Source organism: Tachyglossus aculeatus, chromosome 1 (genome assembly GCF_015852505.1).
Source record: "Tachyglossus aculeatus isolate mTacAcu1 chromosome 1, mTacAcu1.pri, whole genome shotgun sequence".
NCBI classification, from domain to species: domain Eukaryota; kingdom Metazoa; phylum Chordata; class Mammalia; order Monotremata; family Tachyglossidae; genus Tachyglossus; species Tachyglossus aculeatus.
In genome coordinates this window covers 170725682-170746644 of record NC_052066.1, presented here as the reverse complement: position 1 = coordinate 170746644, position 20963 = coordinate 170725682, and the positions used below count along the sequence as shown (strand labels likewise).

Sequence of the window (20963 nt, the reverse complement as noted above, 5' to 3'; positions counted from 1 at the left end):
ATTTACCAAAACATCAAAGTTTCTACTCACTTAAAGAACCATAGACTTTTGAATGTTATCTAGGGAAGCCAAGGCATAGGGAGTTACAAATCAGAACTCTGTAAGTCAGTAGTACTGAGTTCTGCTATTTCTGAGCTCTACTCCTGAAATTACCACTACACTCTTGCGTGCTAGTAATATGTAACACACATATTACACACACATATTAACACACATATTACACTTCTTCTTTTAGCCAATAATCGGCACTTGCTTCCATTTTCTAATTTACTGCCACATTAAAGCCAAGTCATAAGAAGCAGCATGGCTTAGTGGCAAGAGCCCAGGCTCGGGAGTCAGAGATCGTGAGTTCTAATCCCGGCTCTGCCACTCATCAGCTGTGTGACTTTGGGCAAGTCACTTAACTTCTCTGTGCCTCAGTTACCTCATCTGGAAAATGGGGATTAAGACTGTAAGCCCCACGTGGGACAACTTGATTACCTTGTATCTACCCCAGCACTTAGAACAGTGCTTTGCACATAGTAAGCGCTAAAAGAAATGCTTAGAGGAGACACTGTGTGAATATTTCAAAGAATGCAGTAGCTCTGAAGGGCTAGGAAGCAACATCAGCAGTTATGCCAATGTAGAGTGTTGCAATTAAGAATGACTAGGGTAGCAAACACACCAAATGACAAACATCCAGACCTGTGAACATCTCTCTCTCTCCCCCAACCCCTCCACCTTTTTCCTCCTTCCTCATCTCCTAAAACAAATCATTAGCAGTTTATAAGAAGTGGTCTCTTCTTATCTACAGTACTCAACCCAAAGACAGGTATTTTTCCAGTGTTTTGGCAAGGTTATGAGTTCTTTTAATAAGGCCCTTAATGTTTATTTATTCACCTTGACGCCTTTTTACAGTTGGATTCTTCTACTGGCCTTTATTTTCTCCCTTTGATCTTGCTTTATCCCCTGTTTAATGAGTTACCACCAATTGCTGGTCACTAAGAATCCATTTTGTTTACCAGCTCCTCTTCCTCTTTGCAACCACAGCCTCCGGCTTTGCTCCCGTTTCTAGGAAAGCTGCAATTGTCCCTTTCTTGATTGACACTTTGAAAGGTTCCTCAACCTGTCCTTTTGGATGATGCTGATGATGGTGGTGGTATTTGTTAAACGCTTATTATGCATTTTTTAGTCTCCCCCACACTTGCTAAAGAAAGAAAGAAAGAAAGCTAGGTCCATGAAATGATGGCAGGCCCTTCCTTCTGCCTGAGGAAACAGAATGAAAACCTAGTGCCTATGTTAGAAGAGAATAGAAGGATTGGGGGACTGAAAAGAGGCATGGCAAGAAACTAATAGAGGTCAAACACACGATTTTGGGAAGTGGTGAACAGAGGAAGTTTATGATGGACGTGGTTTAGAGACCTTTCCATTGATCAGCTGTTGATTGGAAAGATAAAAAAAAGGGAAACTGCCAAGTAAACAAAATTAAGCTAATTAATGTGAGCAGAAACATACAAAGGGGCATGCCTTTACTGGGGGAAATTGGGAATGGACATATTGCTAAATGTGCATCCTCTAATGAAATATTGCCTTTAATTTATGGTATGTGATCAATATTTTCTATAAAAACGCTTCTTTTCTATAGAAATATACATTTTTTAGAATATATATATATTTTTTTCATCTCACATGGGCATGTTATTCCATATCATTCCAAGCTGGACATCGTTACTGATGGCTTGTTGCCTGTGGTTGATCAGAACATGCCCTGAAAAAAACAGAAACTTGCATACTTTCAGATCAGTAAGTGGATAAAATATCAAGTAAAATTGATCCTCGGCCAATAAGAATCAGTCTGTCACATTTAGCGTAATTCTTCGCTATCTTGGAGGGGATTTGAAGTTTAGGGCAGTGGGTTTGCCTAGGGCAAGGACACTGTGGGTCCGGCAATATCATCGTTCTTCACCTTCGCCCAACCCATCCTAACTTCAAAATGTGCCTATTTGATTTTATATAACCAAGGCACCTTTCTGGAAAGATCCAGGTAGCACCAAGATCAGTGTCATTCTCTTCCTCAGCCTTCAACAAACTGACCTCAAAATGGAGAAGGTAAGAAATGTAGGTAGGGAGACAGTCGAACCAGGTCAATTCATTTTTTTGTTCACTGGCCAGCGTAGGAGCCTTTAGAGTGATGGCTGCGTGCCAGATCCAAGCAGAGAAATTCCTATAGATCAAGATGGAAAATGGGCCATATTTGTTCCTCCTCGGAGCAAGCCAGTTTTGCTGCGACCCCAAGACCATTGGCAGGAGGGCTTAAATAACCACTCCCCAGGGAAGCGTGAACCCCCGTAGGGAGAAGTCACTGCATTTCTCTAGTTCAAATCCCACTCCACCTCTGGTTCTTAACGCTTGACCGTTTCATGGCAACTTTTAAAATGGGGTAGGGCTTAAATAACCACTCCCCTAGGGAAGCGTGAACCCCCGTAGGGAGAAGTCACTGCATTTCTCTAGTTCAAATCCCACTCCACCTCTGGTTCTTAACACTTGACCATTTCATGGCAACTTTTAAAATGGGGTACGTGCCCACTAGCCAAATTAATTGCCCACTCCTAGGTAAAGAAAAGCAAGAAACAGAAAAGGCAACTACAAATTATCAAGATACCTTGTACTCCCAGTTGCTGCCATATCAAGACCACATTGGCTCCGGATGTCTAGATTAATTGTACATCCTACCCTTCAGACATTCTTTGGCAGCTGTGCCAGTTCATCCTGGGATGGGTGCCGTAATAGAGCACTCTGCCACAGCTGGGCTCCTCAAAGGTTTCCAGCTCTTAACCTTTGACTGGCCCCAAATTTTTGCACACACTTTCTCCCTCTCCTTCTCTCCCTCTCCCTTTCTCCCTCTCTCTCCCTCCTTTCTCTTTCTATCACACCCACAGACTCTTTCCAAAAGCAACCACAGCACTTGGATCCAAGGGACAGGTTCTTCAAACGTAGCCTTTTGCCGAAATCGGAAGTAAACTTCTTGTAGGGTGGGATTTCGGTGGTGGTTGCCTTGTTTCCATCATTCCCCACTAACCCTGAGAAAGTTTGGATGAAGAATCTCAAAATGTAATCCCCAGGCCACCTGTTCCCTCAACCGTGCTTAGTTTTTCCAAAATAGAATGGAGACTAGTGGTGGGCCAGTGGTGTGGCCAACTGAAAAGCACTGATGCCAAACTCTTAACAACACCTCCGAACATGGGGATATTCCCATATGCGTGGCTTTTAAATTTACCATGCCTGTGGACAACAAGCCTGTTTCAGTATGAAGAGCTTGAAGATGTGGAGAAGTTCACTCTGTAAAATAAAATAAATTGGGAACAAGAGAATGAGAGAAGAGAGTGGAGGTGAATGAACAGCCGCAGGCGGTGTTAGCTTTAGATTCCCAAACATTCAGACTAAAGTTGATTTCCTATTTTATTGCAGTAACAATAGGACCAGGCAGTCATTATGAAGTTTCAAAGATAAGGCTTCTCTTATTCCCTGGATCAGTGGCACACATCTGATTTCGTGCCAGCCTCTGAGAAAGGGCCCATTTTTGCTACTACCGTAGCCTACCTCCCGAATAATAATAATAATATGACATTTATTAAGTGCTTACTTTGTCCCACGGGGGACTCACAGCCTTAATCCCCATTTTACAGATGAGGTAACTGAGGCACAGGGAAGTGAAGTGACTTGCCCAAAATCACCAAGCTGACAAATGGCAGAGCCGGGATTTGAACCCATGACCTCAGACTCCACAGCCCGTGCTCTTTCCACTGAGCCACGCTGCTTCTCTTTGTATTTCATCTAGAGAGCAAGAAAATATGTTTAAATCAACTTTTGGACGTTTCGGGAATACTGGAGTAATCGAAACCACACAGTGATATAGGAAAACATTTCCTTAATTTAAGTTTTTCAACTTAAAATGGGATTTTTTTTATTCCAATTTTTTAATTTTTAATTTAATTTGTAATTACAAAACCTCATCAGTTTTGTCATTGACCTGTTTAGAGAAGCAGCGTGACTCAGTGGAGAAGAGCACGGGCTTTGGAGTCAGAGGTCATGGGTTCAAACCCCGGCTCCGCCAATTGTCAGCTGTGTGACTTTGGGCAAGTCACTTCACTTCTCTGGGCCTCAGTTACCTCATCTGTAAAATGGGGATTGAGACTGTGAGCCCCACGTGGGACAACCTGATCACCTTGTAACCTCCCCAGCGCTTAGAACAGTGCTTTGCACATAGTAAGCACTTAATAAATGCCATTATTATTATTATTATTATTATTGACCTCTTTACTCAAGGACATGTCTAGGCATTCCTGACTCAGGAGTACTAATCTTATATTAAACTCAAGAGAAATGCCCACTTACTACTTTTAGAAAATGATGCATGTAAATACTGAGTTGGAATCTAATCATTTACCGTCTTCCCCTCCTAGTGCTCACTTTCATACAAACTGAGTATGCACTATGAAGTCAGTTTTCTTCTGTGCTCAATAAATACGATTGCATGAATTTTTCTTCTTACCTTCTATTCCCCTTTCCTTTTTTCCCCCCGCATATCTCCTATTTCCTTAAATACACACACACACACACACACACACTTTCTCTCTCTCTCTCTTTCTCTCTCTTTCTAGTTCCCTCACTCTCTCTGACATTGTCCCACAAGCTCCCATCCTCCCAAGCATACACAGGGCACCTGGATTACTAAGAATAAACTAACATTTACTCAGCAACTGCAGGCTTGTGCTTATGTTAATTGCGAGAATGTCGCTTAGGAATTGGAAACAGCAGAATTCTTCTTTAGACTCTGCATCTCAGAAAGGAAAACAAAAAATATTAGTGCTCCAAAGCAGGGTTGACCATGGGCTGTGGGAGGCTTAAGGACAGTAAGTGGTATGAAAAAGAAACAGAGTCAGGAAAGGTTTGTTGTGGTGGTGGTGGTGGTGGTAGTGGGTTTTTTTTTTTTTAAATACTGTCTTAAGCTTAATGAGTCAGGAGGAAGATTGACTGGAAAAGTGAGGGGTGGAGAAATGAGAAAAGTGGAGTTGGGAATTTGACAGAAAAACAGGAGAGAATGAGCCAGAAATGAATAAGAACAAACTGCTTTAAAGGCTAGGTAATAAAAGACCCATGGTCAATTAGGGGAACCAGAGAATTCTATTTTCTGTGACTTCCTTTAAGAAGCGGGAGTGAAATCAAACAGATGCCCCCCACCCTCCTCAAACTCCAAGCTGAATTACATTGGAAGAACCAGCGTAGAGCCAGATTTTCCATTTGCATGTGACCCTTCAGGCTCGGTGCTGGCTTAGCGGACGTGGCCTTCTCACTATGCTTGGAACCCCTCTCAGGGGGCAGAGATACCATTCTGTCTGAGAAGCTGCTCCTCTGGAGTCAGCGGGTTAGAAACTTGAGAATCTTGAACCCACTTTGGAAAATAAAATGATAAACAACCAGCCTCCCACTCCTACTGGTGAGTGAAATCATCCTCTTAAACAACTAACACAGACATCTAATTTCTTCAAGACAGTGAAGAACGGTGACTCCTCGTTTATATCGAGGAAGCAGTAAGTTCTTCTGACACTCAGTTGCATGGTAGTTTTTCCTTCAGTTGTCTTGCCTTTAAGCGTCATCCCGAAGGGCACTTAGTCCATATGTCGCCGACTTGTACTTCCCAAGTGCTTAGTACAGTGCTCTGCACACAGTAAGCACTCAATAAATACAATTGAATGAATGAGTGAGTGAATAGCTGAAGGATTGCCTAGAAAGAACCCCTTACAGGGTCCCGGATGTGATCTCATGTACCACAGAGGGAAAGCCAGAAAAGTCTGATGGTGGGATAACTACTGTCTGGGAACTGTAGGAAGTCCATCGTAATCTTCTGGCTCTGGAGGTAGCAAAAGCTGGACTGGATGAGTGGATTCACCCTCTCCCTTTTGACCCCTTTCTAACTCGTTCTCTGTTCTAGGGTCACCTCCACGGAAGGGCAGCTGAACGGATTCCAGAACAGCCTTAACCATGCTGGACCACATGCGACCCTCCCGAATTCCACAGGTGAGAGTCAGTTACGCCTTAATGGAGAACGGGGATAAGAGGTTGACCTCTGCATCTGCCAACTCCAAAGCGGAACGGGGGAAATTTCTTCGAGCCTCGAAGGAATTGATTCTGTACCTTTTTGAGACCTATGCAAAGGGACACTTGCCTACAGTAATTTTAACCGCTCACGGTTATGAAGACGTAAAGATTTGCTCCGGAAATGCTCCCTTTGGGGAATTGAGAGTTTTCCGGTGAAGCCAAGTCCAGAAGTGTAATGCCTTGGTTTGAAATAGAATTGGGGGTGCAAGGTCTTTTCCAAAGATGGAAGGCGAGTTTTCTAAAAACTTGACTTCTGAGCCGCTTCACATAGCAGCTCTTGAACTTTGTATTGTAATGTCAGTTTACTGAGTAGGATCAAAGCCCGTGAATACCCTTTAGGAAAGTAATGCTATGATGAAGAGGCTTTAAGTACCCCGAAATAGGGATATATGTAAAATATACTGTATACAGTTAAAGAATGATACTTCTAAGACAAAGAGAATTAAGGTGTTCTTCTCCTTAGCACAATTACAACCTTAGCTCCCATTCAGGTGCCAATCAAGTTCCATCCCTTTCTGCTTCTGCTTTAGCCTTATTGCATCTCTTTGGGCATCTTTTCTGTCACCCTTTTTAATATTGCTCATTTTGGGTCTGAATTCCCCTCATTTCCTGTTCCCAAGCCACCCTGTGGGGCACAGGTCCTCCTCATAATAATAATAATAATAATTGTGGTGTTTGTTAAGCACTTACTGTGTGCCGGGCACTGTACTAAGCACTGGGGTGGATACAAACAAGTCAGGTTGGACCCAGTCCCTGTCCCACATTGGGCGCACAGTCTCAATCCCCATTTTACAGAAGAGGTAACTGAGGCACGGAGAGGTAAAATGACTTGCCCACAGTCACACAGCAGACAGTGGCAGAGCTGGGATTAGAACCCATGATCTTTTGAATCTTAGGCCCATGCTTTATCCTGTATTCATTCAATCGTATTTATTGAGTGCTTACTGTGTGCAGAGCACTGTACTAAGCGCTTGCTGCCATGCTGCGTCTCTGTTCTCCTTGCTGTCAGGTTTTATTTCAGGATCTTTGATTGTAGAGCCAACCTGGCTTAAGTGAACCAGCTAAAGATGAAGACTGCATCTTCATCTAGGTACTATTTAGTCTACAATACCTGTAAGCAGGTTAACTCACCGTGGGCAGTGATCATGTCTACCAGCTCTGTTGTACACTCCCAAGTGCTTAGTACAGTGCTCCGTTTCCAATCCAAGTGCTCAATAAATATCATTGGTGATGATTGATGAGAATCAGCACTCCCCCACCAGATATTTAAATTAATTTAAATGAACCTGTTCGATACTTTGTGAGCACTCTGGGAAGCAGCATGGCTCAGTGGAAAGGGCCCGGGCTTTGGAGTCGGAGGTCATGGGTTCAAATCCTGGCTCCGCCACTTGTCAGCTGTGTGACTTTGGGCAAATCACTTCACTTCTCTGTGCCTCAGTTACCTCATCTGTAAAATGAGGATGAAGACTATGAGCCCCCCGTGGGACAACCTGATCACTTTGTAACCTCCCCAGCGCTTAGAACAGTGCTTTGCATATAGTAAGTGCTTAATAAATGCCATTATTATTTAATTATTACAGTAGACTTCAAAAGCCCATGTGCATGGAGCCACAGGTTGTATTACCATCTGAAGACCAAAACATTTCTTAACCACCACTTCTTTTTCCCTGGGGTTCAACCAAGATAAGCACCGTTCATTTCTGGGTTTTGGGGGGCAGTCCCTTCCAAGCCAACCAATAACTCAGCTTGTACCCACCTTATTCTGAAGTCAGAAGACCAGAGTGTGCCTCGGCAAGATTTTGGTATAGACAACGGTAGCAATTACGTTGGTTTCTTTAAGGGTCCTAGAGGTGAGCTATTCATCCAGCATAGACCTACCCCGTAGTGGAAAGGGACTGTCTCTATATGTTGCCAACTTGTACTTCCCAAGTGCTTAGTACAGTGCTCTGCACACAGTAAGCGCTCAATAAATACGATTGATTGATTGATTGATTGGAAAAGACAAAGTATTTATCACATAGGGACCAGTTTTGTTCAAAACAACAGGGCTTTTCTACAGAAGGGTAGGACACAACAAACACACCACAAATGATCCCCAATCTTCCCCAAGGATCAGCAGTTCTGCAGACACCAAGGTTTCTGGAAAGTTTCTCTCTCCCCTGACGTTGGTACTCCCTATATAAAGACCCGTGCCAAGGTTGACCAGGAGGTGTTCCCAACTTAAACGGTGCCCACAGAATACTTGGAGAGGAGGGACTTAGTGCTTAGCACAGTGCTGTGCACACCGTATGCGCCCAGTAAATGTGATTGACTGACAGAACCCAAACAACTTGGGATGGGAGTTTCATGCTGTGCTGCAAAGTTTTTTGACTTTGGCCCTGATTCTAAGGAAGCAGGGCACTCTCTCTGACCTCTGAAGTGGTGGTGGTTAAATGAAATAGCAGGGGTCCAGCAAATTAGGCAACCAAACTTTTTCTCATGCTGGTTTGACAATGCAAACGGCCATTAATGTGGGGTCTGTAGCCACAGATGGTTGGAACTACCTTTCCTAACCCTTGCCTCCAGCCACTACATAAACTTCTCCCAAGCTGGGTCTGCCCCCTTTTCCTCCTCACCGATTCCTCTGTGTGTGGGGGGGAAGGGAACTTGATCCATTTATTAAAGTTCGGTGATGGATTTAGTTTACTAGAAGTGGTGAGACACAGCAATTTGCCCGTTAAATATTTGCTTTTCCAAGCCTTAGATAAAATCTGCCTCAGTTCCCAAAATTTAAATGCTCTATGTGGAGATGGAGCAAGGCGTCAGGGCTCTCCAGGGTGTGTTCTCTCTGGGAGCAACACTGTGCCTTCTTTCAGTCTTTGAAATTAAACACCAGGCATGACAAATATAGTAACTCTGAGAGAAGTGGAGTAATTCATCCCAGGACAAAATGCATGTAGCCAAGTGCAAAGGGGAGACCCTCAAGCACCGGCGACTCTAGTTATTTGCAACAGTGTTGCTACGTATGTTCAAGGCAACATCAACTATCAGCTGAACCACCCAGTGTCACTCAAAGCCATGTGCCTGCTTGCTGATTGCTGAATGTCCTGGGCGCAGGGTAGAGCTAAATGCCAGGAAATGAGCATTGGTTTTGGTGGAATTTCCGTAGCCTTCCCAGATCCGGAATTTCCACTGCTTCCATTGCCAAAGGTTCAGTGCATATTTTGTGCCTGGGCTTGCAGGGGGTAATAATAATAATGATGATGGCATTTATTAAGTGCTTACTATGTGCAAAGCACTCTCCTAAGCGCTGGGGAGGTTACAAGGTGATCAGGTTGTCCCCCAGGGGGCTCACAGTCTTCATCCCCATTTTCCAGATGAGGTAACTGAGGCACCGAGAAGTGTCCAAAGTCACACAGCTGACAAGCGACGGAGCCGGGATTTGAACCCGTGGCTTCTGACTCCCAAGCCCGTGATCTTGCCACTGAGCCACGCTGCTTCTCTGAAGTAGCAGGGTAGTCCCAGGACCTACCCTAGGCCTGTTGGGAGAGCCTGGGGATCCATTCCCGTACTTTTTCTAGGTGCACCACAGCAGGCCGACAAGGCTCTGGTAAAATGCATAAGGAAAGGCATAATGGGTCCGAGTAGTGGAAAAGATCACCCACTCTGCAACTGCTCACTTCCTAACCCCCCACCAGGTTAGAATGGATGCACTTCAACCACTGGGAATGTTAGGGGGTAGAGGTACGGGGCTAATACCCCAATTGTCCCCCTTATCTGTAGGCGATGTCTTTATTATGGGATTTGTTAAGCGCTTGCTACTGTGTCAAACACTGTTCTGAGTGCAAGGGTAGTTGCCAGAAAATCAGGTTGGATGAGGTCTCTGTCCCCCATGGGGCTTAGAGTCTTTGTTAAGAGGGAGAACAGGTATTGAATCCCCATTTTATAGTTGAGGATACTGAGGCACAATAAGGTGACTTGCCCAAGGTCACACAGGAGGCAGTGGGCAGAGCCAGGACTGGAACCCAAGTCCTCTGACTCCCATGCTTCTTGTACAGTGCTCTGCACACAGTAAGCGCTCAATAAATACGACTGATTGATTCTTCCACTAGGCCACGCCGCTTCTAGTGGTAAAAACACGGGATGGGGAGCCAGGAGATGTAGGTCTGTGGCCTGGCTCCACCGTTGCCGGCCGTCCAAGTAGCAGACAAGTCGCTTAACTTTTCTGTGTTAAGCTTTGTATTGTGAAGATAAAATACCTGCTTTCCCTCCTAGACTGTGAACCATCACGATCGTTATCTGCACCCCCATCCCGAGTAGGAAGCCCACTAGAGAATTTCGGCCCCATCTTGACCCCCGGATACCAATAGATGCCAAGTTCATTGATTCATTCATTCAGTCATATTTATTGAGCACTTACTGTGTGCAGAGTACTGTACTATGAACTTGGGAAAGTACAATACAACAATGAACAGTGACATTCCCTGCCCACAACGAGCTTACAGTCTGGGGGCCAGTGTGGGTGTGAGGGGTGTAGACAGCAATACAAATACATAAAATGACAGATAAGTGCCATGGGGCTGGGAGGGGGAAAGAGCAAAGGGAGCAAATCCTTTTCCCATTAGCAGAGAGGGAGAGCACATGCTACCCCGACTCTGGCACCCTTCTGAGATCACCATGGACAAAAGCCACAGGGATAGCTTGGGTGCCGGGAAGCCAGTTTTAGGCAGGGAAATTTGGTGCAGCCATGTGATTATGTGCTTACTATTTGCAAAGCACTGTACTAAGAATTGGGAAGAAGTACCAGGGGTTCCCAGTCTAAGAAGAAGCGGGAACTGGGGCCGGGGGTGGGAGTTGTTGCCAACAGGAGCAAAAGGAGGGTGAAACAAAGACCAAAAAACAGCATTAAAAGACAAGAATAAATACCACAGGAGTTACAGTTTCAGGCTCCTCATCACGCAGGGTGAAACCACTGCCACCAGAACTCCGTCCCCAATGTTCTGAAAATTTCAGAAGGACTCGGGAGAAAGCAGAATGGGACCTAATGGCAAGGGCCACGGAAGCAACAGGGTTTCTTCTGGGTGGCGGGGCTAGCACTCGGGTAACAGAGGAGCAGGAAGGCTTCAGGCTGCTTCTTGACCTCACCCTGCTGTGGTGGAGAGAGAGGATGGGGCCCGATATTGAGTGCCACGAGCGAGGGACATCAGAAAAATCCCTCCAAGTCAGAGGTTTTCTTCTCTTGACCCTCTCCTTCTTGGGTGTCAGACTGTCTCCAGGGTTGGCTTGGGCTTGGGCAGGCTGTCGTTGAATAAAAGCACCTAGAGCTTCAGAAAAGTTGGGTTTCTCCAAGTTGTGAAAGCCCTAACCAGGAAGGGATAGATCTGGGAAGGGATAGAGCTGGGTAGTACTTGGACTTTTTTCCTCCCTCTTTCTCCTCCTTTTTCCTCCCAAACTTTCCCAGGAGACCTGTCGTTTGCAGCCCCTTGGCAACCTCCTCCCAGTGTCAATTAAACACTCCAGTGCTTAAGATTGTGAGGTCAGGGTTAGCTGTACCAAGGCCTCTAGGGCCCGATTGGGCCGATTTTTAGAGATGGGGGCTCAGGCAGCAAGTCTCTGGGGGTTACGAATGCCCCATCACGAAGAAGTGTCCAGTGACACTCCTGAGACCCTGAGCTTTTAGGTTATGAGTTCCAATCTTGTCCTTTGGAGGTCAATTCTAGTTCTAGGACTTTGAGTCCCAGGAACATCCTACCCTCTAGACCTAAATCAGCAGTATTTATTGAGTGCTTACTTTGTGCAGAACCCTTTACTAACTGCTTGGGAGAGTACTGTACGACAGAGCTCGTAGGCACATTCCTAGCCCATAATGAACTCACAGACCAGAGGGAGAGGCAGACATTAAAATTAATAAATAAATTACGGAGCTACACATAAGTGCTTTGGGACTGAGCGTGGGGTGAGTACCAAGTGCCCAAAGGATACAGATCCAAGTGCATAGATGACGCCAAAGGGAGAAGGAGTTGGCGAAAGTAGGCTTAATCAGGGAAGGCCTCCTGGAGGAAACGTGACCCTTAAAGCTTTGAAGGTGGAGTGAGTGGTGGTCTGGAGAGTATGGAAGGGGAAGGAAGATGTGGGAAAGGGTTCAATGATGAAATAGACGAGAACGAGGTTCATTGAGTAGGTTGGTGTTAGTGTGCAGGTTGGGTTGTAGCAGATAACCTTCTCTCACTCTCTTCTGCATCTCCCTGACTTGCCCCCTTCATTCATCCTTCCTCCCATCCCCACAGTACATATGTATATATCTGCAATTTATTTATTTACTTATTTATGTATGTTAATGTCTGTCTCCCCTTCTAGACTATGAGCTCGTTGTAGACAGGGAATGTGTCTGTTGTATTCTCCCAAGCCCTTAGTAGAGTGCTTTCCACACGGTAAGCACTCGATAAATACAATTAAATGAATGAATGAAATCAGTGAGGTGAGATAGGAGCCGAGAGAGCTGATTCAGTGCTTTAAAGCTCATGTTAAGGAGTATATGTCTGATGTGGAGGTGGATGGGCGACCACTGGATGTCCTTAAGGAGAGGGGAGAAGTGGACTGAATGGTTTTTTTTTTAAATTATCTGGAATGAAATAAGGATTGGAGTGCAGAGAGACAGGAGGCAGGGAGGTCAGCAGAGAGGCAGATGCAGCAGTCAAGGTGAGATAACTTCTTGGATCATCTTAGGAGCAGTTTGGATGGAGAGGAAAGGGTAGATTTTAGAGCTGTTGAGAAGTTAAAGTCGACAGCATTTGGTGACAGACTGAATGTGTGGGCTGAATGAGAGCGATGGGTCAAGGTTAATGCCAAGGTTACAGGCTTGTGAGATAGGGAGGTTAACAGTGTTGTCTATAGTGTTTGGAAAGACAGGAGAAGGGCAGGGTTTGGAAAGGAAGATGGGTCGTAGGTAATTCCTCCTCTTTCCTCCTCTGCTTCCAACCCTTTCACCCTGCCAGGACGTTGGTCTATGCTTGGGAGAAGGCAGGGAAAAGACTGAAGTAAAAGTTGTATATTTATGCCACTGGATGAGGATCTGAATTGATCTCACAGACTCTCGAAGGAAAGAAGAAAGGGAGAGAGAAAATGTATTCAAACAGAGAAAGGTCTCTTAGCATAGTGTTATGTAATTTTTCCCACTTTTTTTAGATTCTTTGATTGTGCCCAGATTATTTTTTACCAGATCAAAGCCCTTGCCTACTCATCCTGTAGCCTTTGGCATAGACACAGAGAGAAAGTCAGAGCTGATTTAGTCAGGGTCAGTTTAAGGTAGTAGCAGACACTTCCAATGCTAATTCATTTTATTTTCCTTTGGTGTCTGCTGGCTTTGTGCCCCAGGGTGGGATTGTGGGTTGCTAGATACTGAGGGGAAGAGGTGACTGTAGCATAGGGAAGGTTGAGGTTCTGTATTCATTCAATCATATTTATTGAGCGCTTACAGTGTGCTGAGCACCGTACTAAGCGCTTGGGAAGTCCAAGTTGGCAACATATAGAGACGATCCCTACCCAACAGCGGGCTCACAGTCTAGAAGAATAAAAATAATGACATTTTATTAAGCGCTTACTATGTGCAAAGCACTGTTCTAAGCGCTGGGGAGGATACAAGGTGATCAGGTTGTGATCAGGTTGTCTCTCGGGGGGCCCACAGTCCCCATCAGTCAATCAATCAATCAATCAATCAATCGTATTTATTGAGCGCTTACTGTGTGCAGAGCACTGTACCAAGCGCTTGGGAAGTACAAGTTGGCAACAGATACAGTCCCTACCCAACAGTGGGCTCGGAAAGGCAGAAAGCATTCCAAAGGCCAGCTCTTGCACTGTACTCTCCCAAGCGCTTAGTGCAGTGCTGTGCACATAGAGTTCAACAAATACCACCGATTGACTGATATTTTGTTGGCTGGTGTTTTGCGACAAGTCCAGAGCCATCTTGCTTTTTCAAGAACCCACCAGCAGGTGGCATCGTAGCAGCAATTAAACATTTAATTTGTTTAAATTAATTAATTTGTGTGCACAGGCTTTGTGATCCTCCCCCTTGTCCCCCTCTCCATCCCCCCATCTTACCTCCTTCCCTTCCCCACAGCACCTGTATATATGTATATATGGTTGTACATATTTATTACTCTATTTATTTATTTATTTATTTTACTTGTACATTTCTATCCTATTTATTTTATTTTGTTGGTATGTTTGGTTCTGTTCTCTGTCTCCCCCTTTTAGACTGTGAGCCCACTGTTGGGTAGGGACTGTCTCTATGTGTTGCCAATTTGTACTTCCCAAGCGCTTAGTACAGTGCTCTGCACATAGTAAGCGCTCAATAAATACGATTGATTGATTGATTGATTGATTCTGGCTAAACCCTTATTTATAATAAGGGGCACTTAGGTGAGTATTAGCAGAGAGGCTGGGGCCCCTGATGGGTCACTGCGTGGACCTGCAAGCCAAACGTGCTGTGGAGAAAGGCGCAGACCCTTTCGAAAGAGTTTCTAAGCAAGCACCCACCAGGGCGGGTCTGTGAAAAAAGATTGCTGGGCTGTCAGCTGTGTGACTTTGGCCAAGTCACTTCACTTCTCTGGGCCTCAGTTCCCTCATCTGTAAAATGGGGGGTTCAAACTGTGAGCCCCCGGTGGTACCACCTGATCACCTTGTAACCTCCCCAGCGCTTAGAACAGTGCTTTGCACGTAGTAAGCGCTTAACAAATACCGTCATTATTATTATTGTTACCCAGGACGGTTCCGCCACCATTTCTGCCTCGGGGGAGGCAGCGGCCTAAAACGGCAACTGAGGCTGAACCTGTAGGATCTGTGGTTTGGGGACCCGTGGTCTATCTACACATCCCTCCCAGACTGTGAGCCCACTGTTGGGTAGGGACTGTCTCTATATGTTGCCAACTTGTACTTCCCAAGCGCTTAGTACAGTGCTCTGCACACAGTAAGCGCTCAATAAATACGATTGATTGATTGATTAGAATGAGGAAGGTCAGCCCTGAGCTGTTCAGACATGGGTTTTCCAACTCAGCACTGGGCAAAATTCCAGCAGCATGGCCCAGTGGATAGCGCACGGTCCTGGGAGTCAGAAGGAACTGGGTTCTCATCCCGACTCTTGTCCGCTTTGTGACCTGGGACAAGTCACTTAATTCCTCAGGGCCTCAGTTCCCTCATCTGTAAAATGGGGATGAAGACTGTGAGCCCCATGTGGGACAGCGACTGTGTCCAACACGATTTGCTTGTATCCACCCCAGCACTTAGTGCAGTGCCTGGCATATAGTAAGTGCTTAACTAAAACCACGATTATTATTATTTACCCTTATGCATAGGTGACATTGGAGTCTTCCTTAATAATGATGGCATTTGTTAAGCGCTTACTATGTGCAAAGCACTGTTCTAAGCGCTGGGGGGGATACAGTGTGATCAAGTTGTCCCACGTGGGGCACACAGTCTTAATCCCCATTTTTCCAGATGAGGTAACTGAGGCTCAGAGAAGTTAAGTGACTTGCCCAAGGTCACACAGCAGACTTGTGGCGGAGCCGGGATTCGAACCCATGACCTCTGACTCCAAAGCCCGGGCTCTTTCCACTGAGCCACGCTGCTTCTCTAATAATAGGATTATTAATTCATCCTATTAATAATAGGATTTGTGAAGGTAGACTTTTGGTGGGATATATTTTGATGATTTGTCCAGGTGGGATTGGAGGGATCCATGCTAGATCTGCAAGCTCAGGATGTAGTGAAGATGAGGATTTACCCTGGGATTTTGTGATGAGAGTGTTTCTGCCTTGTAGGGTCAGAGCTATATGAGGTCAGTAATTCATCCTTCTACCCCACTGTTATTCGTTTGGTCCTGATGCCTGCATAGCTAAAATTAATTCTCCTGCAGCAAGTGTAAAAACACTTCAAAATTAACATTAATCCACGCGAGTCGTTAAGCATCGTGGGGAAGCCCTCAAATTACACTGTCGAAGCTCTGTTGCACCAGTCTAGATTGTTGGGGATGAGGGGTTTGAATTAATTTCCAATTTATGCGAATCGAAAAGGATGTTCCTCTTCTAGAGAGACACTGATGTGAAAATATTTCCAGACCCGTGGGAATTTTTTTTTCCAACTTGGGCTGAAAACCTCAAAAGTCAGTGAGACGGTCATCCAGGGGCTGCTCTGTCTTCATCATGACTGTGCTCGTGAGGCATCAAAAGATTAGGGCTGCGTAGCAAAGTCAGTACCCTAGTATGAGCAAACATTTCACTTGAAGAGCTCTCTGTCTTATGGCCAGATGTTTTTACTGGCAGTAGCAAAGCTGAAAGCGTTCACCAAATTTTGTACTAGCGTTATCTCTCGTTTTCAGTGGGTATCTTAATTTGCAGTGTAGAGTATCAAGTCAAGAAGGCCAGCATGCCCTGTGGAACAGCTTTCAAATTGCTACCATCTGTGCCTTTGTTATGAAAATATGCCAACAATACAGTGGCATCTGTAGTGCCAAAGCAGCGTGGCCTAGTGGAATGAACACGGGCCCGGACCGTCAGAGGACCTGGGTTCTAATCTCAGCTCTGACACTTACTTATTGGGTGATTCATCCATTCATTCATTCAATCGTATTCATTGAGCACTTATTGTGTGCACAGCCCTGTACTAAGCACTTGGGAAGTACATATAGAGACGGTCCCTACCCAACAACGGGCTCACAGTCTAGAGGGTAAATAATGATGGCATTTGTTAAGTGCTGACTATGTGTAAAGCACTGTTCTAAGCGCTGGGGAGGATACAAGGTGATCTGTTTGTCCCACGTGGGGCTCACAGTCTTAATCTCCATTGTACAGATGAGGTCACTGAGGCCCAGAGAAGTGAAGCGACTTGCCCAAAGTCACACAGCCGACAATTGGTGGAGCCGGGATTTGAACCCATGACCTCTGACTCCCAAGGCCATGCTCTTTCCATTGAGCCACGCTGCTTCAGTGATCTTAGGCGAGTCACTTAACTTCTCTGTGCCTCAGTTCCCTCATCTGCAAAATGGGGAGTCAGAACCTTTTCTTCCTTCTACTTATTTGGGAGCCCCATGTGGAATTATCCTGTATCTACCCCAAGGGTTTGTATAGTGCTTGGCATATAGTGAATGCTTAACAGATGTCACACTTATAATTATCATCATCATCATCAATCGTATTTATTGAGCGCTTACTGTGTGCAGGGCACTGTACTAAGCGCTTGGGAAGTACAAGTTGGCAACATATAGAGACAGGCCCTACCCAACAGTGGGCTAATTAGTATTATTGTTATTATCTTTGAGGAGCAGCAGGACCAAATGTCTGTGGAAAAATGCCTTTGAGGGGAAAACGGCATGGTGAGTGGAGTTGTAACGATGAGTATCAAAAAGACATGGTGACAAGAACTACTCATAAGTCCTTGTGACTGTGAAACTAGCACTAATGCAGTCTAACTTGGCTCGCATGTGTGTTTGTGTTTTACAAATGTACTTTTCACTGCATCCTATCAGTCTATGCCCTCCAATAGCTATCATCATCAGTCGTATTTATTGAGCGCTTACTATGTGCAGAGCACTGTACTAAGCGCTTGGGAAGTAGAAATTGGCAACATATAGACAGTCCCTACCCAACAGTGGGCTTTTTCTTGCAGCATTTTCCATTAAAGATGCTACAAATGTATGTAATTTTCTCTGCTGCCCTTCAGTTTCATCTCAAAGAAGTTGCAGCATCCAAGATGAAAGGGAAATGACAAGGAACTGCCTTCTAACGGAAATGGTGCCACTCCTTTTACCTGGCCCTTAGTGTTGAAGGTCACACCAAAGAACTCAGGCAGACGACTGAATGACATCGAGAATGGCCCTTAATTTGTTTGCCCGTTGGGGTGACTGACAACAATAGTCTTTTGATACAGTGAATACAAAGGAGGACAAATAATAACTCCAGTTGCCCAGAGAGTTTCAAAGAACAGGGAGTTTCTAGAAGCCCCATTTAACATTGTCAAGATAAAATGGGTTCAGAAGGGACTCTCCTGTCCTGAACTAGGAGTTCAGATACCCGATTCAGCACAGAAGTGGTCTGAATCAGTGAAGCATCTCTTAAAACTGAGTGCCATCCAGCTCACAATGAGAGGAGATGAATAAGAGAATATGGAAAGAAGCCAGTCTGGTTGTTGGGATGAAAAGAACAAGATGTAGGCCTGTGACCCTTCGTTTTCATAAGGAAATGTCTCTCTTCTCTTTGGCTCAGGATTCCTGAGAAATCCTGCTAGGCCTGGGATTCCATATCCCACACGAACATCTGTTGAAGCCGATTCTTAAGTAAATGAAGATGACTGGGAAGAGCCCCTCCCAGTTTGTCCACTTTCTCAGGCCGCATTGTGGTAAGGTAGCATTCCCGATGGGAAACAGATGTTCCCTTCTTTGGCCTTCTCCTTGCTGGGAAGGTGTCAAGCTGTGATATATTTCTGTTGCCTCAGTCAATACAGAACAAGGGAGACCTTGACTTCAGTTTCAGTGTCTTATGCTTTACCTCTTGCTCTAAATCCAGGAACAGAAGCAGCCGAGAATGGGACTAACCACCAGTTTCCCGGCTTCTGGGCCACCGATCGCTTGTCCCCAGTGTTGATCTCTTAAATCCATTGCTTGGAGTCACTTCTCTCATCGTACTCCCCCACTGCATTCAACTGATGTGGTGCCCCAAATTACGCTTTGAAAGGTGATTCTTGGGGACACCTCAAATAAGCCCAACCTCTCACGGCACACAATGTCAGAAGGCTGCATATTTATTTATAGCTGAAGCCTGCTTCCCAATTGAGCCCAACAAAAGGGACAATAACAGCTCCCGTGGTGGCAGGAGATCCTCACACAATGGGTTTGAAAAGCATCTCAGGGAGGTCTTCCTGGCTAACTGATTCAGGCCAATGATCAGAGCTCTGGTTTTAGCTCTTTCAGTTCTACACTTTGGCTGCTCAGAAAAGGGCTATATGAAGCCCCTTTGAAGCATACCTTTATGCCGATATTCCATACAGACCAATGCTTTCATAGTCTTCAAGCCCTCCACACAACTGGTTGTTGTCCACAGTTATGTCCCCACATGCATAACTATCTCTGAGCCACACTTACAATCTTGGTGTGAATCAGTCATTCGTGAGTGGTATTTACTGAGTGCTCACTATGTGCAGAGCACTGCACTAAGCGTTTGGGACAATACAGTAAGTAGAAACAATCACTGCCCTCGAAGACTGTACAGTCTACAGTGTAACCAGAGAGAAAGGAGCCACTTCTCATTCTACATATATTTTTATATTTTTTTTTAGGGCGGTTTAAAAGGAAAAAAATGGTAATTGCTGCCTTGCCCGTAAAATTGCTATGGTATAGCATTTTTCTGATGTGTTTTTCACACTGCAAATGAATAATTCACAGTGATGCATATCTACACAGGAGCCAACAATTTGCTTTAAGGCCCCAAAAGAGACTGCTGTAGTGTGAACCTGCTATTACTGACACATATACTCCCCTTGTGGCTGGTGGTTTTGGGGCCTGGTGGAGACCATTTGCTCCCATCCCAGGCACTCCCTTCTTTGCCATAGGGAGGGGAGTTTTGGGAAACGGGACCTGCCTACATCACGGGGCTTTGAAGGAAACAAAGCTGGTCTAGCGAAGAGCAGGTTAATCCTGCCATTCCATTTCCCTTTCAGAGGGGGTAGGGGAGGGATGGTGATGTGAAGTATTCGGTTTCACATCTGTTCCAAGTCTTATTCTCGGCATAAATCCATTTCCTTTTAAGCACCCCAAAGCATCCAAGGGAGCTCTTTCTCCCATCCCCTTCCAGTCACCCAAGGGACACACAGCAGCTGACGTACAGACTCAGAGAAAGATCATCTTGTCACTGACCTAAGCACTGCCTGTGTCATCGGCAAAGTCAGAGGTGCTCTAATCCGATTTTATCCATAGTATACATGTCTCCCCAGGAATACTGTAGGGTGGAAAAGAAATAACATGTCATTCCTAATGGTTTTTTGTTTTGTTTTGTTTTTTGCTTCAGCATAGAAAACACTCTCCAACGTTCTAGTCATATCTGGGGAAAACCACTGGGTCAACTGAAGATGGATTTCAGATTCTTGAAAACAGGGATGACTTTCAATCCCATCGGTATAGGCAGTTGAAATGAAACTCCCTGTTAACGGTGACATTCAGCCCTACGAAACCAACTATCCCCTCAGCTTCCCTAGGTTTTCAGGTCCTCTGCAGCAAATCCGTGCTCTTTGAGAAGACTTACCTCTGGGGCACCCTGATATCCTCCCAGAAAATAAGAGAACCTTTAAAGTTGCATTTTGCCTTCTTTTTACTTCCATGAATAAACTACTTCAAACTCCCCATTTCTTCCTTACCTTTTATCTTCACCTCAAAAATAACTTAGTTCTGATGGTCTGAGTCTATCCACACGACTAACACTTTGTTGGTTTTTGTGAAACTCTCCTTGCCTACCTCTCTATGCCTTTCCTCCTTCTCCCTTGTCCCTTCAACATCCTGCAGTGGCTCAGAGCAGAGTTGGTTTGCTTCAAACTGGCCTCCCTTAGGGGAATTCTCTGAGGATAGGTATGAGCAATGTTTTAATCAATCAGTGGTATCTTTCAAATGCAGAGCACTATACTAAGCGCTTGGGAGAAAACAACGGGAGGTGGAAGACACAATCCATAACCTCGAGGAATGAACAAGCCATTCACAGATAGTTCATTCATTCATTCAATCGCATTTATTTGATCGCTTACTGTGTGCAGAGCACTGTACTAAGCGCTTGGGAAGTACAAGTTGGCAACATATAGGGACGGTCCCTACC

At 45.1% G+C, this 20963-nt stretch overlaps 1 protein-coding gene across 7 annotated transcripts in view; it reads left to right on the top strand.

The window, feature by feature from the left end:
• TTLL5 (tubulin tyrosine ligase like 5) overlaps positions 1–20963 on the top strand; it is a 257197-nt gene that overhangs the window by 218852 nt on the left and 17382 nt on the right. For 3 of the 7 annotated variants that reach the window (XM_038741730.1, XM_038741773.1, XM_038741607.1), the window contains 3 exons: positions 5972–6057; positions 18672–18839; positions 20169–20495. In XM_038741730.1, coding sequence (XP_038597658.1) covers positions 5972–6057; positions 18672–18757 — 172 coding nt within the window. In that variant the 3' untranslated portion in view covers positions 18758–18839; positions 20169–20495. Of the gene's footprint in view, positions 1–5971; positions 6058–18371; positions 18505–18671; positions 18840–20168; positions 20496–20963 lie in introns of those variants that run through there. The other 4 variants (XM_038741641.1, XM_038741673.1, XM_038741817.1 and 1 more) reach the window with 4 other exon arrangements.